This window comes from Mycena indigotica (assembly GCF_014461135.1).
Source record: "Mycena indigotica strain 171206Taipei chromosome Unknown Mind.scaff0017, whole genome shotgun sequence".
Lineage (NCBI taxonomy): Eukaryota > Fungi > Basidiomycota > Agaricomycetes > Agaricales > Mycenaceae > Mycena > Mycena indigotica.
The window spans coordinates 854,882-876,884 of NW_023503016.1; the positions used below are offsets into that span (position 1 = coordinate 854,882).

General features: G+C 50.0%; 7 protein-coding genes across 7 annotated transcripts; 4 read left to right on the top strand and 3 right to left on the bottom strand.

Annotated features, from left to right (window-relative positions):
• Positions 1 to 3,765: 3,765 nt before the first annotated feature.
• On the top strand, positions 3,766 to 4,944 carry MIND_01393700 (MYND-type domain-containing protein; the record flags this gene model as incomplete). The annotated part of the gene is made up of 8 exons (XM_037370348.1): positions 3,766 to 3,925; positions 3,979 to 4,348; positions 4,407 to 4,434; positions 4,484 to 4,505; positions 4,562 to 4,597; positions 4,653 to 4,677; positions 4,728 to 4,806; positions 4,864 to 4,944. 8 exons carry the CDS (start codon positions 3,766 to 3,768, stop codon positions 4,942 to 4,944), a joined length of 801 nt encoding a protein of 266 aa, XP_037213349.1.
• A 274-nt stretch (positions 4,945 to 5,218) lies between these two features.
• MIND_01393800 (Ankyrin repeat family protein) lies at positions 5,219 to 7,114 on the bottom strand (the record flags this gene model as incomplete). The annotated part of the gene is made up of 4 exons (XM_037370349.1): positions 5,219 to 5,847; positions 5,900 to 6,512; positions 6,555 to 6,713; positions 6,758 to 7,114. 4 exons carry the CDS (start codon positions 7,112 to 7,114, stop codon positions 5,219 to 5,221), a joined length of 1,758 nt encoding a protein of 585 aa, XP_037213350.1.
• Positions 7,115 to 8,781: 1,667 nt separating this feature from the next.
• On the bottom strand, positions 8,782 to 9,961 carry MIND_01393900 (L30e-like protein; the record flags this gene model as incomplete). The annotated part of the gene is made up of 4 exons (XM_037370350.1): positions 8,782 to 9,207; positions 9,253 to 9,515; positions 9,562 to 9,739; positions 9,959 to 9,961. The coding sequence occupies 4 exons, from the start codon at positions 9,959 to 9,961 to the stop codon at positions 8,782 to 8,784; spliced, it is 870 nt and encodes a 289-aa protein (XP_037213351.1).
• An 865-nt stretch (positions 9,962 to 10,826) lies between these two features.
• On the top strand, positions 10,827 to 12,117 carry MIND_01394000 (uncharacterized protein; the record flags this gene model as incomplete). The annotated part of the gene is made up of 2 exons (XM_037370351.1): positions 10,827 to 11,106; positions 11,156 to 12,117. The coding sequence occupies 2 exons, from the start codon at positions 10,827 to 10,829 to the stop codon at positions 12,115 to 12,117; spliced, it is 1,242 nt and encodes a 413-aa protein (XP_037213352.1).
• Positions 12,118 to 12,752: 635 nt separating this feature from the next.
• On the top strand, positions 12,753 to 16,373 carry MIND_01394100 (Glycoside hydrolase family 92 protein; the record flags this gene model as incomplete). Its single annotated transcript, XM_037370352.1, has 24 exons — positions 12,753 to 12,915; positions 12,966 to 12,984; positions 13,032 to 13,059; positions 13,104 to 13,143; positions 13,192 to 13,272; positions 13,323 to 13,424; positions 13,475 to 13,799; positions 13,855 to 14,185; positions 14,239 to 14,322; positions 14,376 to 14,479; positions 14,528 to 14,549; positions 14,599 to 14,777; positions 14,830 to 14,855; positions 14,914 to 14,969; positions 15,017 to 15,103; positions 15,157 to 15,205; positions 15,256 to 15,371; positions 15,425 to 15,442; positions 15,498 to 15,511; positions 15,561 to 15,609; positions 15,654 to 15,689; positions 15,739 to 15,862; positions 15,914 to 15,994; positions 16,039 to 16,373. The coding sequence occupies 24 exons, from the start codon at positions 12,753 to 12,755 to the stop codon at positions 16,371 to 16,373; spliced, it is 2,469 nt and encodes an 822-aa protein (XP_037213353.1).
• Positions 16,374 to 16,450: 77 nt separating this feature from the next.
• MIND_01394200 (Calpain catalytic domain-containing protein) lies at positions 16,451 to 19,887 on the bottom strand (the record flags this gene model as incomplete). Its single annotated transcript, XM_037370353.1, has 21 exons — positions 16,451 to 16,709; positions 16,764 to 16,856; positions 16,901 to 17,048; positions 17,089 to 17,171; positions 17,217 to 17,413; positions 17,441 to 17,620; positions 17,666 to 17,695; positions 17,745 to 17,920; positions 17,968 to 17,990; positions 18,043 to 18,142; positions 18,192 to 18,278; positions 18,324 to 18,416; positions 18,469 to 18,524; positions 18,571 to 18,612; positions 18,661 to 18,681; positions 18,729 to 18,766; positions 18,812 to 18,952; positions 19,009 to 19,128; positions 19,176 to 19,374; positions 19,422 to 19,524; positions 19,569 to 19,887. 21 exons carry the CDS (start codon positions 19,885 to 19,887, stop codon positions 16,451 to 16,453), a joined length of 2,508 nt encoding a protein of 835 aa, XP_037213354.1.
• Positions 19,888 to 20,307: 420 nt separating this feature from the next.
• MIND_01394300 (uncharacterized protein) lies at positions 20,308 to 21,713 on the top strand (the record flags this gene model as incomplete). The annotated part of the gene is made up of 9 exons (XM_037370354.1): positions 20,308 to 20,418; positions 20,471 to 20,574; positions 20,623 to 20,781; positions 20,835 to 21,061; positions 21,110 to 21,191; positions 21,238 to 21,263; positions 21,314 to 21,386; positions 21,441 to 21,477; positions 21,525 to 21,713. 9 exons carry the CDS (start codon positions 20,308 to 20,310, stop codon positions 21,711 to 21,713), a joined length of 1,008 nt encoding a protein of 335 aa, XP_037213355.1.
• Positions 21,714 to 22,003: the final 290 nt, after the last annotated feature.

Sequence of the window (22,003 nt, forward strand, 5' to 3'; positions counted from 1 at the left end):
GCAGCATATTTGCGTTTCTCGGTGCCATAGTCTCAATTTAGGTACTATCGAGAATGAGGAGTTGACGGAGACAGATGGTGATGAGTACAATTAGCTATTGTTCAACTTGTCCTCTTATGCAAGCATGCCCCTTGTTTCACAACAACAGAGACGCAGCGTCGAGGAAGAGCAGTTTTGCGCAAGCTTGGTATATGACATGTGACCTCTACACAAGCTTGCCACGAATGAGTGGCTGGAAGTAATATGTGGATTCTACTAGCAACTTGAACAGGAAGAAGAATAAGGGATGGACTCGGCAGGAATGACCAGTAGGCACTGGGGCATCTAGTGAATACATCTATCGACATTCAAAGTACTCCAGACTCACCATTATCCACATCTTCCGTCCACCAACAGTCTTCATGAGACCTCTATCCATCAAACCCTCAGTTTGGAGCCGTCATAGAGGAGTGTGGTTGACTGCAAGGTGAAGGGTGGCAAAGACAGATGCTCGTCCCCACGGCTGTCGTCCCAAAGGACCCAACCGGCTGGCTTGATGACAGGGTGCTTTCGCTCACTCGTTACGGCTACCCATGGGGAGATGAGCAAGTGGAAGAGAAAGCCAGCTCTTATATACCTTGTGTCACGGGTATGTGTGACTCAACGCGACGCGACCGACGTGTTGTCAACAAACAACAAGCTGCCTAAATTCTGGCGGAGTTGTCATGTGACTTCAAAAATCCGCCAGAATTTAGGCAATTGAAATGTGTCAGGCTACCGCTGTCAGCAGACTCCAAGAATCAAAAAGTAACCTTGGCCTTCCGGCCGACGGTACCCATTAGGACCCTTGATTATGCCCTACGAGGTCAGATCCCGGAATCCGGACAAATTTTTAAGATTTCTGACCAAGGTTTGACCCGAATCCGGACAAAAAACTGGCCCAAGCGAAAAAGGTCGAAACCAAAATCCGGACAAGACGTCTTGACACAAAACAGGTCGGATCATGAATCCGGACAAAAATTTCGGTTGCGGCTGCTCGCACTCGCAGCTATGACGCGCAGCGTTGTCGTAAAATAATTATGTACTAGGGTAGATCAGGCAATGTTGCTGGTGCTGAATAGTACGATTATTTTGTCTTGAGCTCACTATTCCCGAAACCAACACCAAACCAGCCAGCATGTCCATTGTCAACCCAACAAAGGACCGACTCGGAAGAGCCTTTCGATTTCAGTGCTCCAAATAGGGAATGGAATCCACAGGAATGGATTGGATATGGTCGAAAAATAAAGGCTTTGCTATTGTTCTAAGTTATATTACTCCTTTTCTTCTCCTTTCGGTACTTTTTCAGAGGTTGGAACCAAATCCGGACAAATTTCGCCCAGTTGGTACAGGTTTGTTCTGAATCCGGACAAATTTTCCTTTCATCTAGCGTCCAAAAAATCCGGACAGATTTTTGCCAAAGCCGATTTCAGAATCCGACCTCATAGGGCATAATCAAGGGTCCTGTCCCATTCCATTACTCTCTATCCTTGGGCTATCCTACAACTGTGAGCGCATTTGACCTAGAATTTTTCCCCAAGTCCACACGGCTGTGACTGATGTCGATCTGTCCATAATTCAAAATGGCGCCATATGACACCGTCACATTCCATTGCTCCTCTTCCGCTTTCCCCCACCATCTCTCCCTTCTGTCTTCCTCCAGCCTCCGAACTCGAAGCTGACTTGAGTGCTTGAGCTGGCGGTGCACATGTTAGCTTTGACCAGACAGGTAGGCTACTTCCAACGTACAATCTCCTGTAAGCTAACCAGAGCATCCAAGCTGTTACTCAACTCAGTCTCTCTTCCGACTTGCTGCTTATGTACCCATCCCAACAAGTGCCTCTCTGGTATGTCATACATCGCTGTCTGTCATATGCTCTTGACTAACTTTCCTTCAATTCAGTGCTCTGCTCCCCTTGCCTCGACCACTCCCGTTCACCCACACTACTGTCATGAACCACTGTCGGACTCGAAGAAGGTTAGAGTTTGGGACTGGGTATATAGCTATGTAGCTTTTCTTAAACTGTACTGTACTACATACCATGCAATATTAATGATAGCGATGGCCAGGTCCGGTTCGGGATTTCGGTTCGAACCCGAACCGGACCGGACTGAACGCGCGTTCGGCGTTCAGGTTCGGCGAATGCCGTTTCGGAACCGAACCTGGCCCTCGGTTCGGCCAAGTTCGGCTATTTTGGGCTAAAAAGTGCCGGTTCGGGGCCGGTTCGAACCGCCGTTCGGCGTTCACGTTCGGCCAAATCCGATTTTGAACCGAACCGGCGGTCCGGCGTTCGGCCAAACATGGCCAAGAACCGGACCGAACCGGACTTGGCCATCGCTATCGCTATGCAATGAATTCTATTCTTTTGCATTCTGTCCATTCCAATGCATGCCATTTAATTTTGACCAAATCATTATTGCACACATCACATGTCACCGCCAGCTATGAAATAAATGCTCGCATCGTCTCACTAAATCACTGGATTTGACATTCACCTCGTTTTGTCCCGCTGAATCACCAGATTTTCGGACATTTTTGTAACGGAATGCTACATATTGAGATCAACTGTGTATTTGACATGTGGTTTGAATTTAGTCCCATTACATCTCATTTGGTGACACTGACTTTTCACTGGGGTCGAAGGACCATTGATGTCACGCTGTCACAACTATGTCAACGTTAACTCTTTCCAGCTCGTCATCCTCTTTCGAAATACCAGTACTTCAGGAAGGACGGAAATATACTTGCTGTGACACGGAACTCTTAGACTCCGCGCGAGAGGCCTTAACAACTGCGGGACGCGAAACTTGATGGTGCTACTTGGTTGAACTGCTCAGGCACAATCGGCTGTTCATTCATGACAGTAGCATTACAAGTTCTCCTCAGTTCAGCCCGCTCTGAATGCCGAGCTAGACCGTAAGCTGGATAGCCATACGATGAGACTGTGGTAAGATGCATCATTAACATATAAACTATATGTCAGGCCAATTTTAGGCTGCGGGGCGTCCGGCGTTTGCTTTAAAATCTCTGCTTGAAGTCAGAGTCCACGCAATGCATGCTCCCGTGAATGTCGACAGTACAGTGGGTAGGCCGTATGCAGTACCTGTTTACATAGAGACTGACCGGAATTCTCAGGTTAGGGCTTGGTTTATATAGGGATGTTTGTAAACCCGTTTATAAACACCCCTGTTTTATTTGTTTATAAACAGGCATTCTGGGAAGAGGGTGTTTGTAAACAATGTGACACTAGTGTGACAGTCAGCCAAAGTGTGACATCTCTGCCATCAAAAGTATCCTACACTATAAAATTTAGCTGAGATAGTAGATATTGAAGGGAAACTTCTCAGCCTCACCTGGCACCACTATTAGTAGTATTTCACCTTGACAAACATATGAAAATTACATGGCGTGAGGCTGCTTAGCCTGAAGTGTTTATAAAACCTAAAAACCGGTTTATAAACAGGGTTTTGGGGAGATTTTTTTACAAACCGTTTGTTAAGGCCAAAATTTTTATAAAACCAAGCCCTATCTCAGGTGCTCTCCAGATCGGCACACTCGTGTCTTTCGCTCTTTATGGAGTCACTGTCGTTCAAGGCTATATTTACTATGAACGGTTTCCTAATGATTCTTTTTGGCTGAAGTCTCTGGTTTGTTCTCTCATTCACGGGAACTCCAGGTCCTCATTGACACTCACAGGTTGCAATCATGTGGTATAAGCTCTAGCTCCGGCGATGTCGCAGATATGAATGACCGATAGTGCCCTCGAGACTGGGCATGCAGCATGTTTCGGCCACTTGGCGTATTACTATTCAACAACAACCTACGGACATCCAGAGAGTCTCTTTCTCAAGGCCCCAGGCTCCTTGGGGGCTGCGATTATCCTCTCTGCCTTCATCGTATTCTGCGGTTCGGCGCTGAAAATGCTCGTGAGCCTTACAAATGTACTCACCCTTGATCAGTCCAGTCGTTCTTTACCTTCCGGATATACATTCTCTCAACGAGCAAGCCCCTTGCGCTATTATTCGCCGTACTCACCGTAGTCTGGTTCGTCATCAGTGCGGCAATCGGAGTGGGTGCCGCGTTGGAGCCAAGCATCCCTATTTATAAGGTCAAGTGGGGAAATGTCGCCCTTGCCTCCTTGGGCGGCAGTGCTGCAACCGACCTGCTCATTGCGCTGACCTTGGTTTGGCTGCTTAGTCGTGAGCGCTCAGGATACAAGAGAACGCACGATCTTGTTGCGCATCTCATCAAATGGACCATTGGTGTGAATCCCACTCATCTGTTGGTCTTGTCGCTAACTCTTGGTCTAGAGACTGGCTTGTTGACAAGGTTCGTGTAATTGAATGTGGTTTGTGCGTGTCCTGCTCGATCCTGACTCCTGCAACAGTTTCTCCAGCCTGTTGACAGCGATCTTGGTATGTGACTCTCAACGCGTTATAGGAGTCGCAGCTAACAACCAAAAAGTATGGGACGATGACAACAAATTGTTCGTTTCATTCTATCGACTTTCGGAGACACATTGACCAAGATGTACTTCTGCAGTGATCTGGCTTGCCTTGTTTGCCATCAAGGCTCGACGTATGTACTACTTCTACTTCCCCCACCTGTTGCCTAATACCAAGTTTCCGCCCAGTCTTTGCCAATTCATGTTTTGCAAGGTGACAGGTTTGGTTCAGTCGCATTCAAAATGGCTCTGACATTTCGCCAGTCTCAATGCTCGAGTCTTCCTCCGCACCCAGGCCGCATTGCCGATGTCCATCCAGGGAATCTCTGTAGCCGTATCAGAGGTATGGAAGCTACTCGGTTCATTTTTTTTCTCGACAAAAAATGATCCCACTTTCAAGATTGTGATATCCTCTCAACATAGTAGCAAACCTCACGACTCCGAGCAAGCAACGCAGAACTCAAAAGCTATTGCATGTTAATATTCAGAGTCCAGTCCTGATCAAGTTTTCGTGGCTGAAGCTCGCGCACACTTCTCGACTTCACTTTAAAATTTTCTGTGATTGCAACATTGTGAGCTGGCGCTGGATTCTGAGCCGATTTGATAGAATGCAAACCAAAGCATAGAATGATCAGCAGGTCAACTGTGCCAGAGCTCAATGTTATTCATGTCTTCGATTTTATTGGAGAATAGGTTCGCAGGTTGAACAAATCAGGACTTGAGCTCGAAGAACACTGAACGCGCTACTTAGTCTCTCAGTCATCGTCATCGTCTGTGTCAAGTTCCTCTGCTGAATCTTCTTCAGTCGATGTGTTTGACTCTTCCGACTCCATTTCCACGTCCGACTCTTCAGACTCCATCTCCGCATCCGACTCCTCCAAATCGCGATCAAGACTTTCTCTGAGCCCTGACGCAGTGGGTACATCGTACGGGCCCCATCGCTCTCGCGGATTCATACCCAGCATCAACCGGACAAGATGGAACTCGAGATCATTTGCGCAGGTCGGGAGAGTGGTCCAGTGTTCGTAGTCCGCGAATATGCGTTCATGCTCGCCATCGCCAAGGGAAGACTGCTGGAAGGCACTGTCCGTTATAGCGTCAAAAACATACTCCAATCGGCCACCCTTGCGGAAATAGAAGACAGAGTCGTTGGAAAGGTATCGTTTGACGTTGGCAAGCGAGAAAACTTCATTGGTGGAGCTGAGGAGCTCGTAAACGGCATTGAACACATCGCAGTAGCCCTTGTAGAACGAGAGATAGAAACTTGACTGGAAACGACGAGGGATGTAGTCTGAGTGCATATAGTAGTCAAAGCTAGCTGGTTGGCGGGGCGTAAAGTCGTCGTAAAGGTCCGGCATTGTATCTTTTGCGTAAGCCGCTTGACCTGAATGGATGCTATCAAGCGATGAGAGCGAAGACGCGGAAAGGTTACTCACACTCGAGCTGAAAACGCATGCGGGGAGACAGCCAGCCGCCTGCACAACGGCCGCAGGTGCAACCATACTTGTTCTTGGCAGTATACTGCTCGACTGTGCTTTGAACTAGCATACCCATACTTTGTTTGAGCAAAAACTCTGCCTCAAGCGCATCCGCCGAATATCCGCGCCAGTTGTCGAGCAACATTTCAGAAAAGTTACGGCTTGAGCTCATCGTTGACTGCAAAAGTTCCAAGGGGGTGGCGCCGTCCGAATTAGTGGCGTTCAAAAGGTCCGAGCTCATGTCCCAGCTCAGCAGTTTGCGAATAGCGATAACATTAGCCTGCCCAGCCGCAATGTGAAGAGGTGTGAAACCAGTCAAGTCGGATGTGTGGACACTAGATGGGTCGCTATCATAGCAGGATTGAATCAAGGTGGCGATCTGGCCGGTTTTATCATCAAAGATCGCGGCATGCAATGGATATTCTTGTCTCGTTTTGGCAGGGTCGGGAACGGAGGAGAAGATTTCGCTCAGTGCTTGAACATCGTCCTTGACAGCAACACGGCGCGATGGATGGTTGTTGTTCGGTGAATAAGCAAAGAAAACGGTGCGGCCAATTCGGCGGAAGTGGTTCTGAAATTGAGTATGCTACACCAAAGAAGGGTTAAAACACACCTTGCGAAAGAATGCAACCTGACGATTCTTGGCATCTTCCCAGAGCTCTCCCTCGATACCCATAGGTGTTGGCCAGCAAGTTACGGTATCATTTTCTTCGACGTGTTTGGAATGGAGAAACTTGTCAAGCATCCACGAGCCAATTCCTTGACCACGGAGCTATATATAATCAGGATTAACGACAAGGCCAAAGAAGCACTCACAGCCTCCTCCACAGAGACCCAAAAGATGTAGAACAACACTCCCTCATTCAACTCTCGGCCCCAGCATCCACTCCCGCTCCGGTACCCTGGCTCGACGAGATGTGGCTGGACGTTACCATACTTGTCGAAAAGCGTCGCAGAAAATTCATGCATTTCGTCTATTTCTTCGTCAAGTATTTGAAGGAAACGGTCGCAAAAGTAGGGCCGGTCGAGCCGCCAGGCAGATAGCGTTGCAACAGTTTTGTGTTGAGGATGAGTTACGGTGACGGAGACTTCTTGAATCGCACGTGGATGCTCACGGTGGTCTTGGAGTTTGGTGCGTATCTTGAGCTCGTTTTTATTGAGGATGGGGTTCATGATGAAGTTTTTAAGGATCACGTGGGTATCTGATTGCTTTCCCCAACTTCTCCCATTGCCTGTCTCTATGCGGATCGGCCCGGCAGTTCTCTCATCACACACGAATATGAGCTGCAGACTCGATTTTATACATACAAACAAACAAACAACACAATAAGGTTGAAAACGAAAGTGTAGTGTAATCTACGCGGTACTTACGATTCAGAGTAAGGAGGCCGCGAAACGCTTGTTGGGATTAATGGATCCTCTCACCCAGGTCGGAGAACCATGACTTTATGCCAGTTTGTTGTGCGTTTAATAAAGCTAAGCTTACCATCCAGCAATCACTCTGGAAGACTGCAATCGCACTCAAACAAATTGGGATTAGTGTCCGGACTCCACATTGTGCCCTTCATTCGTGAACACGTTTTAGGGGACAGGTGATCCTTCTGCTCTCGTCGCCGTCATCACACACGAATATTGAGCTGCAGACTCGATTTTATACAAACAAACAAACAACACAATAAGGTCGAAAACGAAAGTGTAGAGTAATCCACGCGCCAAGCGCGCAAAACCGGGTCGAGGAGCCAAATGCCGATTCTGCATTTCGTGTCGTTAGTGAACAAGTCAAGCAAGTCAAAGACGCACAGATGTTAACCGTGGTAGTAAGAGCGCTCATGCGATAACGCAGCTGCCGCTCGAGCCGTTTCCGCCGTCCTGGTTGACTGGCGCAAGGGAAGTGTCCTCCTTGCAGACGACACAGCTTCCGCTGGAGCCGTTGCCGCCGTCTTCGTTGACGGGAGGGACGGTGATGTCCTCGATGTTGGCGGGGATGATGGTGTTGGTGAACGCGTCCATTGAACAAGTGAGTGAGCGAGTTGTAGGCGAGCCTGGTCGTCCTCTCAATTCCGGCGAGGTTTTATACGCTGGAAGCTCGCAGCGGCTGGATGCGTTTAGCCGACGATGGCCAAAGCTTTGTGCGGTGATGCGCGAGAACAAGAGATTGAGGCTGATCGAATATTTGCGAAAATGAATGAGCAGACAATAACAAGTGGATCGAGTGTCCCCAGCCAAGTAACAAAGAGTGTGTCTGAAGATGTCGGGCTTTGAGGCGGGCTTGAACAGAACTGAGGAGCAAATCGGGGATTCCGTTACTCGTCGTCGATCGCAAGAAGCTCCCGCGGAAGCTTTTGTACTTCTCAGCAGTTCCTGGCTTTAACGATGAGATAGGCCGGGAACTTTCAGCAGAGCAACTGGAGTGCCAGTGAGCAAACGCGAGTCCGCGGTTATTGCACTTCCAACAATAATAAACGACGATCGTTGTGTTTGTACTTTGCGCCAGGGATTTGCCGGATATTCAAGCCCCCGAAAGGCCTAGCCTCTATGCGATCGGTCTTTGCGCCAGGCTGGGTTGCAGTCGTAATTGTTGAGCTCACTGGGAAGTTAATGTTTCAAGTTCAAGGACGAATGGCCCATCTAAAACGCGGCCCGGATCCACTTTTGACGTAAGTTCAGCTGCATCAGCAAAAGATACTAGTCAGTGGTCCAAAGAGCAACCAGAGAGTACACTTAGCTATTTTCACGTCACATGCTATCCAACGAAGTCCAAGATTAGACCAACTGGATAACATTGCTCTTAGGGCATACAGCAGATTATCCAGTTCAGAGTATCGTAGAAGCATAAATACTTATAGCTTGCCAATTTGAGCGGCAGTGATGGACTGACCAGAGGCTTTGGCACGCTTGCGCAGCATGGCAGCGGACTTGTTTCCACGAACACCTCCACCCCATTGACGACGCTGCTCCTCGTACTTGTCGGAAAAATTGGCCTTGGCAGCACTGACAATAGTAGCAAGTTCCCGTGCATCCTCGCTCTTGACGTCCTGGAGAGCGACGACAGCAGCGGTTTTCTTGTGGACAACGGTGCCGAGGCGTGCCTTTCCCTTGACGATGACATAGGGCACACCCATCTTGCGACACAACGCGGGTAGGAAAACAACGAGCTCGATGGGGTCAACATCATGAGCGAGAACGACAAGCGAGGCTTTCTTGGCTTCAATCAGTGCCACGATGTGGTTGAGACCGTATTTCACGAAAAGCGGCTTCCTGGTGTCCTGATGAAATGGTCAGCAGGAGTCCGAATCATCGACACAACAGACCTTGGAAGCATCTTTGCCATCAGCAACGGCAGCAGCAGTCTCTGTGAGGCGGGCTTTCTTCTCGGCCTTGGTTTCAGGACGGTACTTGTTGAGTAGCTTGAACAGCTGTGTCGCAGTGTTCTTGTCGAGGGTGTGCGAGAACTGAGCGATGGCAGGAGGGACCTTCAAGCGTTGGTGGAGGATAACTTTCTGGCGCTGAAGACGGATGTACTCGGGCCATTTGACGAAACGAGTAAGATCAGAGCTGGGTTGGATGTCCTGGCCTGAATTATCGTTAAGACAAGGGATAACGAGGGGATAGAAACAGACCGATTCCGAAATTCCGAGGTTTGGCTTCGAACAGAGGGTTCTTCTTGACCTTCGAGGCCTTGCTGGCAAAGGGTGACGGTGCGAGTTTCTTCCCGGTCTTGGCTTTGGGAGGCTGGTCATTGAGACGAAGATCAGTAACGAGTTTGCAAAAAGCAGCGTCGTCATTGGCCTCGGAGCTCTAATGTCTGCCGAGGCAGACCCAGCTGATTTGAGAGGTGCTTCATTGCCCTGAAGGCTCTGCATTCTCTACGGGGGTCGACTTGGACCAAGCAACTAACTGGACAAGTGAGTAAAACGAAAGTGTGCCAAAAAAACCCACTGATTACTCTTCGTCGATGTGTCAACAATCCCATAGAGCTCCGAGGCCAATACGACGAGAAGTAGAATGGGGTCTTACCATTATCTTGAGAGGTTTTGAGGTGTTTCGAATGGCGCTGGGTGATGGCTTTTAAGAAGTTTTTGTCGTGGGAAAATCTCTTCGGTGCCGTTTTGGAACGGTTCCGCAAGTTGCTTTCTGACTTTCACCACGACAAGCAAGCTGAATGTCATCTTTTGTCCGGCAGCGCGACAAACTCAGACCTAAATCTCCAATCGATCAAAGCAACCCACCTCCAACTGTGACGCTTGACTAAAGTTGACCAACCAACATTGCGTTATCATACTGTATACGAGTATGCAGATTGGTTGAAGAGGAGAAGGAGACGCTTTAGTCCATGACCACTGATAGTGACTATACTTGAACGACCCAATCTCCTCATGTACGCACCCAAGCTTGGCTTATCGACTCTGAATCTCTGTCACCTTCGATTCCACTAAAGGCTCTGCGAATCGCACAAATTCAGATGCTTCAGCTACCGCTTCTGCCGCAAACCATGAATCACTGGAAATCATAGAATTCTGCAGACTTCTGTAAATCTCGACAAACGCCACCTCTTCTCTGTTCCACTGGCACAAATCTTCAATGGCCTGCCGTCGGAAGAGCATCCCGACAACACCATCAGGATTTACTCTTCCGATACACAACAATCCTGGAGAAGACGCAAGAAAGGCTAAGACATCGAAGAGGCTAAGACAAACGACAATCGTCACGTGACCTTACTCGCTCAAAACTCCGTGAATCTATGCCACATTCGCCCTAATTTTGTATCAAAGGAAAGCCTTGGGACACAATTTAATGGCCGATCGCAACTTGATTGCAAGTGTTCGATCTTCTCCACGTTTGCGTCATCGTCATAGGTCAACAACTCCACAGTCCGAGCCGTTAAATGCGAAGGCGCCGCCATGACATGCTAGCATTTAAATACCAACGACCACCCAGCCACGACATGACGACCGCCTACATGAACCTCGTTCCTAAAATCTCGTTGGCTGCCCTACCCACACCCGCAGACGAATGGGCCGGGGACTTGAGCGACCTATTACGCGCTCATATCACCATGACTCCGCCAGCAGCCAGCAAACGCTTTGACTTTTCTCTGCGGCCAGAAATTGGCAGTAGGTCCATGAGCGCCGGAAGTGGAGGCAATATGAGCGTACGCAAACCTGGTGGGTTGGTTTAACAGGCTCGACACCGTAAAGTTAACTTGGTGTCTAGTGCTCATCCCTCCACCGCTTGTTCGTCGGGATAGCGACTTGGTTGACCCCCTGCATAATCCCATTCCACAACAACAACATCGGGAATCAACCAATCTTAGCACAGCAGTCCACACTGGCCATTCGACCTCACCCGTGGCACCACCACCCGACTTGGCGCATCTAAATGCGGCCACCGCATCGAAGGCATCATTTCCCCGTCAATACACCCAGTCTTCAGGCCGTTTCGTTGACTCTCCAGCACCGGCTTCGCTGTCGTCGCTCAGTCTCGAGTCCCACACAGAGTCTCTGGGCTCGATGTCAACTATTAGTCTCGAATCACATGCCATTCCATCCCCAGCACCGCTCTCTTCGCAGTCTTCGTTATCTCTTGACGCACCATCACCCCCCCAAGAACGCGAGCCAGAGATTTCGGCTTCCCTTGGCGCATCAACCCCTTCACTGGTCAAAGCCGAGCTCGGACATTCACAAATCAGTCTGGCCGATAGTGGATATATTGCCTCCAGCGAAGCGGAAGGCGATGTTGACCCTGGTGATAAGCGGCCATCGCTCGACTCAGTCAGGAACCTGAGCTTGGAAGATGTTGTTCATCTTGGCCCACTACCATCACGCTCTCCTTCGCTCTCCAGTCTTAACTCTAACAGTCGTCTTGATACCACCAGCGTCAACATGTTACCGAGCACGAATTCTCACACTTGGCGACATTCTGGTGCAGTAAGCGCCCCTCCTGAGGTGTCCAGCTTCTCCGAAGGCGACGATATGGGTAGCGATGGACCGCAGGCGAAGCGGACAGACAGCGGGAGCACAGCTTCGACTGCGACCGTTTCTCCGTCCCCCGTGACAGCAGAAGAACCCAAGCGCGAAAGACGAAAGTCGGCGCTGAGCCTGAACGGACTCAACCTAAACATAGGCTTGGTGCAAAAGATCAAGGGGAAAATCGGTAACGAGAAAGATACAGCTTGAAAATGTTGCTCGAAAAAAACGCGTAGATGTACTTAATCCTCTTGTACTTGTATTTCGTTTGGTAATGTTTATCGTATTCCCTAGTAGCCACTTGGCAATTATTCAGAGGTACATACCCAAGCTATACCCCTCGTCGTTTCGGACAACCACCTAACTTACAGTCTCAGCGCTGGAAACAAACTTGAAACAAAGCTTGCAGAGTTCATTGCTAACGACAGCCTACGAGCTCCAAACCATCATACCCGAATCAATTCCGTGAGAAGACCTAGTGATTGACACTCTCTTGTCTTCGCCCAACATCTCCAATGTCGGGTGACGCTTGGTCGACAAGAATAGCTCAGCTAAACACAGAGGCGTTATCAAAGTCGCAGAGCATGTGTTGCAGCGACAGAAGCGCGAAGACTGTCGCGTCCCACCAGTATCAGAACAAAAAACCCTTCTCGATGCCGTTGCGTACAATTCGACATTTGGTGGTGCAGAGTCACGAGTGTACAGATCCTCGAGAGATTTTGACGCGCTTTTGAAGCTGTTGACCCCATGCCATGTGCTTCGCTGGCTCCATTACGACGACCACGTCTTCCTTTGCTCGGTCATGATTGCTACTTAAACGAGGTGGGACTCTGCTCGCAAACGCCATGGCCCACTTTTTCACCGCTGCAGGGATCTTCCTGCTTTCTGGCGTTTACGCCCAGCCAGCGCCGTCAGTTCAGTCTGGTATTACCGCAGCGATCAAGGCAGCCTCCAATGCGACAGGATCCCTCGACTATACGGAGTTTGTCAATGTCTATGTTGGCACAGGTGAGTGCCAGCACACTTTGGTGGTTTGGCTGGGAATTCATCTTTTTCAGACAACTTTGGTGATGTTTGGTATGTTTCTGGGCCACGCAGCCGTCACCCATTCTAAGCAAGCACAGTCCAGGAGCCTCTATTCCTTTCGGAATGGTGAGAGCTTCGGGTCCGAGCGATATTGTTTACCCCCTTCCCAGGTCAAATTCTCGACCGACATGACTGGCTATGCGCCTGCCGGTCCGCCTCTCCGCCTTTCTGAAAATAACCATTGAATTTTTTTTCCAGGATACGTCACCGACCCGACACAGTTTATTCGTGGGCTTAGTCCCATGCATGATAGCGGAACCGGGTCCTCTTTAGGCACTTGTGCGTCCTTGTTTACTATTCTTGCACTTGGAAAGGTTAGGTTATGTTAGACGGAAACTTCGAAATTATGCCGCTTCTCTGCCCCGGTGGATTTGATACCTGCACTACTCGCCTGGCGGCCCGCCAACGAAAACGCAAGCCCAACACCGATGGTGAGTTTACTCTGTCCCATATATGAGCTCGGCGTTGATTGGCTCTGTAGTTGCATCGCCAGGCTACTTTGCTCAGACGTTAGACAATGGTCTTCGTATGGAAGCCACCGCGACTCGTCGTGCAGGTCTCGAGCGATTCACCTTCCCTGCCAACTCCAAACCCTACTTTGTGCTTGATCTCGCGAACGACCTGCCTGCGTCATTCGCCGGAGGTTCCCTTGATATCGATCCAGACAAAGGACGCATCACCATCGGCGGTCGTTGGGGATCCAGCTTTGGTCCAGGAAGGTTCAGCTACCAAGCCTTCGCTTGTTATGATTTGCTCGATGGCGGAGCCCAGAAATTGAGTGAGTATGGTGTCTGGACAGGTGATAAGTACGTGGCTATCTTTTCCCTCCACCCAATCTAGTCTGTGATATATCATCCATAGCTTCGGTCTCGACGCCAAAGGGCTTGGTCAAAAGCATCTCAACCTTACGCTCAACCTTATCGGCGGGGTATACCAATCTGGGGCCTTGTTCTCGTATGAAGGAAATCCCAGCACTGTCAACATTCGTGTCGGCATATCTTTTGTGTCAACAGACCAAGCATGCGCCAATGCTGAATCGGAGATTGGGAGCTCCTCGTTTGACGACATCCACAACAAGGCGAAGGCACTATGGAACGACAAACTTAGCAGGATTGAGATTGATGTTCCCAATACCCCCGCGAATGTAACCGAGATGCTTTATACGTCGCTTTATCGCGCATCGTTGACTCCGGTGAGACTGGTTGGGTTAACGCCTCCTCTGGATCATACTCAATAAACGTACAGAACAATGCTACTGGAGAAACACAAGGCGCCTTCGCCGGGACAAGCTCGTTCTACTTCGACTCGCTCTATTGCAGCTGGGACACGGTACTTGTTTCTCATCCCCAATGAACCTGCCAGTGATTAACATGCAACTGTAGTTCCGTACCTTTTACCCGCTACTTTCCCTGCATTCGCCTGTCGAATTCGCCCAGATCGTCGACAGCTACATCGATGGCTGGCGCAAGAACGGATGGATGCCTGAGTCAGTGTTATCTTGTTTTAATCGCCACTTCCCTGACGTGTGTCACAGGTGTAGAGCCAACAACTTGCCAGTGCGCTTCAGCCTTGCTTATCTGGATCTTAACTGAGAAATTGGTACAGGGCTGGACCCAAGGCGGTTCGAGTGCCGATGTTATTGTTGGTCACTTTGCCACTCATTACCACAACGAGGCTGCCGCGCTGGGCATCAATCTCGAAGAATTGTATTCCGCTGCGTGGACGGACGGCGAAGTAAACCCTCCGGAGTGGAATATCCAGGGTCGCCAGTCCAATGTTTACAAGTGGGCATGCATTCCCATTCGATAACCGGTTTCGCTTACTTTTACCTCTTAGTCAATTCGGTTATGTGCCTTTTGCTGGTGAGTTTCAAGCCCTTTACTACGGCCAAACTCGTCAGGGACTCACAACGTGCTGTAGTTCTGGATACCTCTAGCACAGGGCGTCAAACAAGAGAGGGCAGCCGCACACTTGAGGTATAGAAACGCTTTCCCCAAGTTACCTTGCTGAATCCGTTGGATAGTATGCTTTCGAGGATTTCGCCATCCGTCAGATCGCGCTTCTACTTGGCAAAACAGACGACGAGGCCAAGTTCAACAAACGTTCTCTGGTACACTTTCCCTAGTCTGCCTGCTCTCCGTCTCTGATTTCTGTTTGGCACAGAACTACCGCAACGTTTGGGACCCCTCCGTTGTCAGCGACGGATTCAAAGGTCAAAAGCCTCGATAATACTTGCCGCACGGCTGCTTGAACCAGAGACAGGATTTTCGCAAAAGCGCTACAGCAACGGCAAATTTAACTTTACCGACCCCAAGCATTGCTCGCCGGTTGATAATGTGACGACGGAATGCTCCTTACAATCGGATAACACGAATGGCGTAGGCTCTCTTTTGATCAACCCGTCCTTTATACACTCAAACTCTCTATTTAGTTCTATGAATCCTCTTCGGTAAGCGAACTTGTCTCCAAACAAGCTTGGTAATCAACTCACGTGACCGCGTTAGTGGGAATATAGCTGGTAAGCCATACTTATGAAAACAGCCAAACATTCGTGCTCATCTTGTTAGGTTTGCTCCGCACGACACCGCGCATCTCATTGAACTGATGGGTGGAAATGTTTGCATTCCTGGTGCTTATCTTATCGTGTCTGATTGATCTAGGATACTTTCGTCAAACGACTTGACCACTTCTTCTCTGTAGGTTATAACTCGTAAATTACAACCATGAGGCTTACTGTGACATCAGGCGGGCTATTACCAGGCCGGAAATGAACCATCGTTCCAAACACCGGTTGGGTACCATTACGCAAACCACCCAGCACAGAGCGTTGACCGCGTCCGCAACGTCGTCTTCGAGAACTTTGACATCAGTGAGCTCCTCTTATCAGATGATGCATAAAGACTCACCTATTCTCCCTCAGCTCCTGCTGGGCTCCCCGGAAACGACGACCAAGCCGCGATGGCATCACTGCTTGCATTCCATCTGTTGGGCATCTATCCTGGTAAGTAACCTGCTTTTCGGCTCATAATGCTCATCGGGGAACAGTTCCCTCAACCACACAATACCTCGTTCTCTCGCCATTCACGCCCAAGTACACAATCCACAACTCTTATCTTGGCGTATCCACCACCGTAAACGTTGTCGGGTTTGACGCAAAATCTGTCCAGCACACGATCCCGAAGGGCGTCAACGCCTACGTCGTAAACGTGACGATCAACGGTGTCCCTTCCGCCTCCCGCTGCCATTTCGACTTTTTCGATGTCTTCCGGGTTGGGGGTAATGTCACCATCGAGTTAACATCCGATAAGGCGGCTGCAGACAGCTGTCTAGGCGCGCTACCAGAGAGTTTGTCAACTGGTGGCTTTGCAAAGACAAGATAAACAAAAGTGTAGTTTACAATGAGTGTAACGCAGAGGAATAAGCGGAATGTTAGTCTACAGTGCGTAAAAAGAGTCCATTAGCGCCGCCTTTCAGCAACGTCAACTCGACCGGCGGTAGTATACACAAGAATTTGGAATGGGCCATGGACATTTGGCGAGTAGGTCGAAGGCACGGCCCAGTATTTACCCGGTGAGAGCTTGATCTGGGGTGTCACAACACCACAAACATTGTCGTCGTAGCCGCCAGAGGTCAATAGCTGTTGTCCCAACGACGCGGTGAACAGCGTGAGGTTGATCGCAGACGAGGGCGTCGGACGAAGTAATTGGAGCCGCATCCTACGTCCAAATTTCAGCGTGTGATCAAAGAGAGAGAGAGAGAGAGAAACTGACTTGATCTCGGTGGCGGTGGGCACCTCCACCTCGAAGACGGGGTTCTGTGCGTAATTCTTGAAGCTGGGGCTGCCCATCGCGTTCTGTCCATTCCTGTGGAGCATTGATAAGAAAACAACGACAACAACATTGCATACCACGCTCCACGGATCGACTTGAAGTACATTCCCGCACCCTCTTGCGGAATGGTCTTCAGTTCAAACGCCAGCGAACTCTCGACTTCCAGAGAGAATGGCCCCATCTGATTGGGCTCGAACGCAGACAGTATGACCGTGTAGTCACCAACTGCGGTCGATTAGCGCGCCGCCTTGGCAACAAAAAGAACTCGTGCCTTGGAGCAGCTTCGAAACCCGAGCTAATCCGTAGCTATACGCCCCAGAAGTCGCGGCAACATCTTTCTGCGTTAACCTAGAAAGACTGAGCAAAGTACAATTGACAAGAGAAAATTCATACTCGAAGACGCGTTGCCCTTGCGACCACACAACGACGATGTTGATTGGCACCTCACGGGCCATCTGCATCGTAAGCGCAATCTCCGCTTTCTTCCGCAGGTGGGACTGCTTGATGCGCAAGTGGTATTGCGGGTTGACCATGAACGTTGGATGTGTGCTGTTCCCGCCAGCATTTTTGTGCATCAACGTCCCTTCGACCTATATTCGCATTAGCCGCGGAGTGACAAGAAAGAAGGCACGTGCCTTGGAGGAGAAGGGTGGTGTCTGGACATGTTCATCCCACGCAACGGTGGCGCAGCTTGGAGCGTAAACAGAGAGCGTAAAGCCCACTTCAGTCGTCGGTCCATCATAAGAAGCAAACACCGAGAGAAGACCGTCACTTTGTGCTGGTACTGTTGTTCTCATCTAGAAGACATGAATGGTTGACAACAACTCGAGCAACGGACCAACCAGCACATGAGGGTTGTTTGTAAACAAGTCCTACGGTTGATATTAAACGGAAAACTCCCAAGTCCTATGTATCACGTACCTTTGCCGCGATTGTGTGGTGTGAGTCCCCGACATCACTTACTTGATCTACCAGTTGGACACGCAACGAGACAAAGTCCGTCGTCGCCCGAGTGTTGGATACGTGGCGCGTAAGCAGAATCACCACTTCACACTCGTCTGTTGACTGATATTTGAGCCGTAGGTTGCGCGTCGAGCCTGTTTATCGCGTCAAGCACAGACAAGACGCGGTGGTTATAGCTAACGTTGGTTTGCTTGTTTCCAAATCCTATTAAGATTTTGTCAGATTACTTGCGAAGGAATGTCCTTTACACACACACCCGTGGAATGTCAAAGAATTCGGCCAGATATGAGGGTCCCAGCTGAGATAAATGCTGTCGAATAACCCAACAACATCTGACCATGGAATGTGGCGAACTCCTGTGGGAACGATGAGAAAGGAGGCAAAAGTGGCTCGAGAGAATCGTACGACAATCTTGGGTCTGTGAATCCTGTGGAGGACGCACCCAGGAGTCGAGGACGGTTAGCGTGCGAGTATCTTCTGATTCCGTGATGTCTGGAAAAAGCATGAGCGAGACAGAGCAGTTGTCTCAAAACGCACCGATGACTGCGTAGCAATGCGACGAAAGCAGGCTGACCCCGCACCAGGTGAGATTGGGGTCAACCCCTGTACCAAGCGTGAGCATGCATTGGCCTAGAAGTGACTGTTAACTCCTGTGTTGACGGGTGAAATTTTGGGGGTTGACCCGTTACGAAAGCGTCTAGAATGCGTTTCCACGTGCGCTCGCGTTCGAAAAACGGGCTGGGCCAGCTTCAGAAAACTCTGTAGTTTGAGCTTTTGCGCTCACCTCTTGATTTCGAGGTGCTCCGGTATCCATCCGATGAGCGCGCTGGAAGACGGTAAGCCAAACAGGCAGAAGAATGCTGGACGAGCTCACTGTAAGTCGATGCCTGAGTTACTGTGTCTCCATTAGAGGGATTGCGACTATGGAACACTAAGGCGTACGATCCGGGGAAATCGTAACCACCCATGAGCTTCATGTACTACATCAATGTGAGTTTAGCTTGCAGGGAATAGAGCTCGCTGACACCCTTCTCGAGAAGACTCGGCCAGATCGCACCGGCTGAGCTGGACATGCAAACTAGAGCGCCGGTCCCGGGGTGATATGGAAGGGTATCGTCGATGACTGTTGCATGGTAAGCCGGGAGTCGGGAACGTCGTTCGTGTGCCTACCAATCTAATTTCATTGAAGATTAATGGTTGAATGGAAGAAACGAGTGCGTACCCGCCGCCAACCACCATTAAGAAGCAGTCGGAGATCATATCTTCCTGTAGTTGGTTGCGATATTATAGGAGTCACAATGCTCTCGTCTGGCTTTGGGTTGTGAAGAAGGACATTGCCAAACTGTGCAGTTCATGAAAAATCTCCGATTAGCAAAAGGTGGTAAGTACCTCTGAGCCAAATCGCGCGCTATGCTCGAGACACACGGAGATGGAAGCACAGACGGAGCAATCTGTGATGATATGCTGAAGAATATCTTGGGGCTGGAGTCGCGAGTCAGCGTCTAGGGTTTCTTCAGCAACGGGTCGACGCCATTGTGGCGAAAGCTTCTGCTGCTCTGGAGAAAGCCCTACTTCGCCATCAGGGTCGCTGCAAGAATGCTCAGTGAGGAAATGAAGCAGATAGGGAGGATGAACCGGAAACTGGCGCTGAACTCGGAGACGTCCCGTTGCTCATCCCACGAAGGAAAAACGCGCCCGTTTACGGTCTTGCCCCTTTGTAGGACATAAAATTGTTCATCTATAGACAGATTAGCTGCAGCTAATGATCGAATGACGACGCACGGGGTGAGAAATGGTCGACAGCGACCGGTGTAAGCGCCGACTCGGGTTTAGATTTCTCGAGAAAGCCCTTGAGTTTCTCAGCGCGTTCCAAAGCCTTCCCCGCACTCGATTTGTGTTTCGTCTTGTCGTGCTGATTGTCGACTGCCCGACTCAGATAAAGGAAAGCCTCTGCTGCCTTGACATAGAGGCGAAACGCGGTGTCAAAGTCCTTGTTGTACTCCCCCTTGACTGCCTTCGCATACGTGGACTGACGATGATAAGCAGCCGTCTTTGCAGATGAGCTTGGCAAACACACCTCCGCTTCAGCCAGAGACGGCATCGACAAGCGGCAGATCACGTGCCGGACAATGAGCAGTTTTCTCCTTGTTCTTGTCCTTGTGCCGAAAAATGGTTATGGCGAGCCTTTTCTAATCAGATGCGATTTTCGATATGCCTATGTGCTCGGACGCGTTGTGAGGTCGGCCTCAAGGTTTTGCTTTCGCCTTCCTCCTATAATGACGGCTGTGTTGAGACAAGCAGCGACGGCAACAGGCAAGCTGCGGAGCTAAGCGGGCTCCGAGGTGTCCCTTATTCGCACAATTGGGACTCCAATGCCAAGAAGCTTACACGCTCCACGACGTTTGTATGTAATGGTTGACTTTTGCCCCTTCACTCCTCTTCTTTTCCTCAACCATCACCACAAATCGTTGTACTTAAGGCCTGCCTCTACTCACTCGTTTTACCCCAGAGCAGCCTTCCAATGCAGTCCATCGTAGCAGCCGCCCTAGTCCTCGTCACCGCTCCTCTCGTTGTTGGCCACGGTCAGGTGAACCGGGTGACTGCAGGCAGCAACTCGAATAAAGGCCCAAACGTGAGCTGCTCCTCCTACCCCTCTAGTAGTCATAGCTCATTCTCACTTTCAGCAATACTGGTCGGGAGACGCTGCGAACGGCAAGACGGTTACGCGTCTGATGTACAAGTCGTCTGCCCCCGCCTACGTTCTTTTCGGTGATTTTGACAAGAACTCGTTGGTTCACCTTATTGTTCATATTCACGGTCCTTGACATACCAGCAGGAAGATGTCGTGCGAAGCATCAAGCAAGGCGCCAGCTCCCAAGACGCTCAAAGTGTCGGCTGGTGAAAGCATAACGGTCTACTGGGAAGGCGCTACCCCAGAACTTAAAGGCAAGGGAGGAACAGGCGGTCTGACAGCCTACAACCCTTGGGTTCACGCGTGAGTGTCTTGTTCCGTCAACCAGACCGCGGCTGAGAGGAGGTTTTTTCTAGTATGGGCTTCGTCTTCGACTACATCACGTCCTGCAAAGGCGACTGCACCTCCTTCGACGCCACGAATGCAGGGTGGACGAAAATCGCTCATGCGGGACTCGATATGAGCCAGACCATTTCGAGCTCGTTACGGCAGACGATGAAGGGGAAGCCCGAAGCTTACTTCCCCAAGAGTGGCCCTGGCCTGTGGGGAATGGCCAAGCTGGTGCAAGATGGTTCCAAATGGAGTCAGTATACGACATCGACCGTGAATCATACATATTGACTTGCTGCAGCAATCCGGGTTCCTCCTTCGCTCAAGAATGGCCAGTACATGATCAGACACGAACTTGCCGCAGTTCACAATCCTAAGACCAGGTTTGTAACACTTGTTTCTAGTCAGACTTGATCTCAAATCGCACAGCAACCCCACTTCTGGCCCTCAACTCTGTATGTCATCAGCAGCAGCGTGTTCAGCCATAGCCTCATTTTCTCTCCAGATATTGCGTGCATCCAACTAGAAGTCGTCAACGGTGGACAGACTTCGCTTCCAGAAGGCACTCAAGCCGGAAAGTGCGCCGTTTTTGCCTATCGCTTCCGGTTCGGCCATTGACACGCAGGTTTTAGATTGTACCTCACCAATGGAGCCTTTGCCAACACTGATGTATGAACCATTTCGCCTTCCAACTTGTTCTCTGACTCGTATCCAAGGTCTACAACGGTGCATTCAACCCGAATAACGTGAAGATTCCGGGGCCTGCCGTCTGGGACGGCGCCACGGCTGGTAAACGCGATACGATTCCAATCAGCAACTCGACCCTAGAGGTTGAAGAACGAAACGCCATTACGAAACGGGACGCTGCTGCGCGGCGCGCACATATGGCGGCTCGGTCCCACTAGATACATCTCTTTGCTTCTGACGAAAGCGCTAGTCGCTGAGCAATGACTGAATGATCCTTCTTTGTAGTTTTTGCTCCTGTTGTATTCCTTCCTGTACATTGCCTTGATAATTTGATAAGCTTGCATATCAGCCGCCCCAGACCCTCACACTGGGGTCACATTAGACTCGATTCCAGTCGCGTTTTCGGGTGTGGTTGGAAATCAGGTCACCCGAAAAGCTCCGCCCTAGGGTTGATCTGTTATTTTGGTCGTCACACTCACCCCCTCTCAGACCAAATTCACAGTCTGAC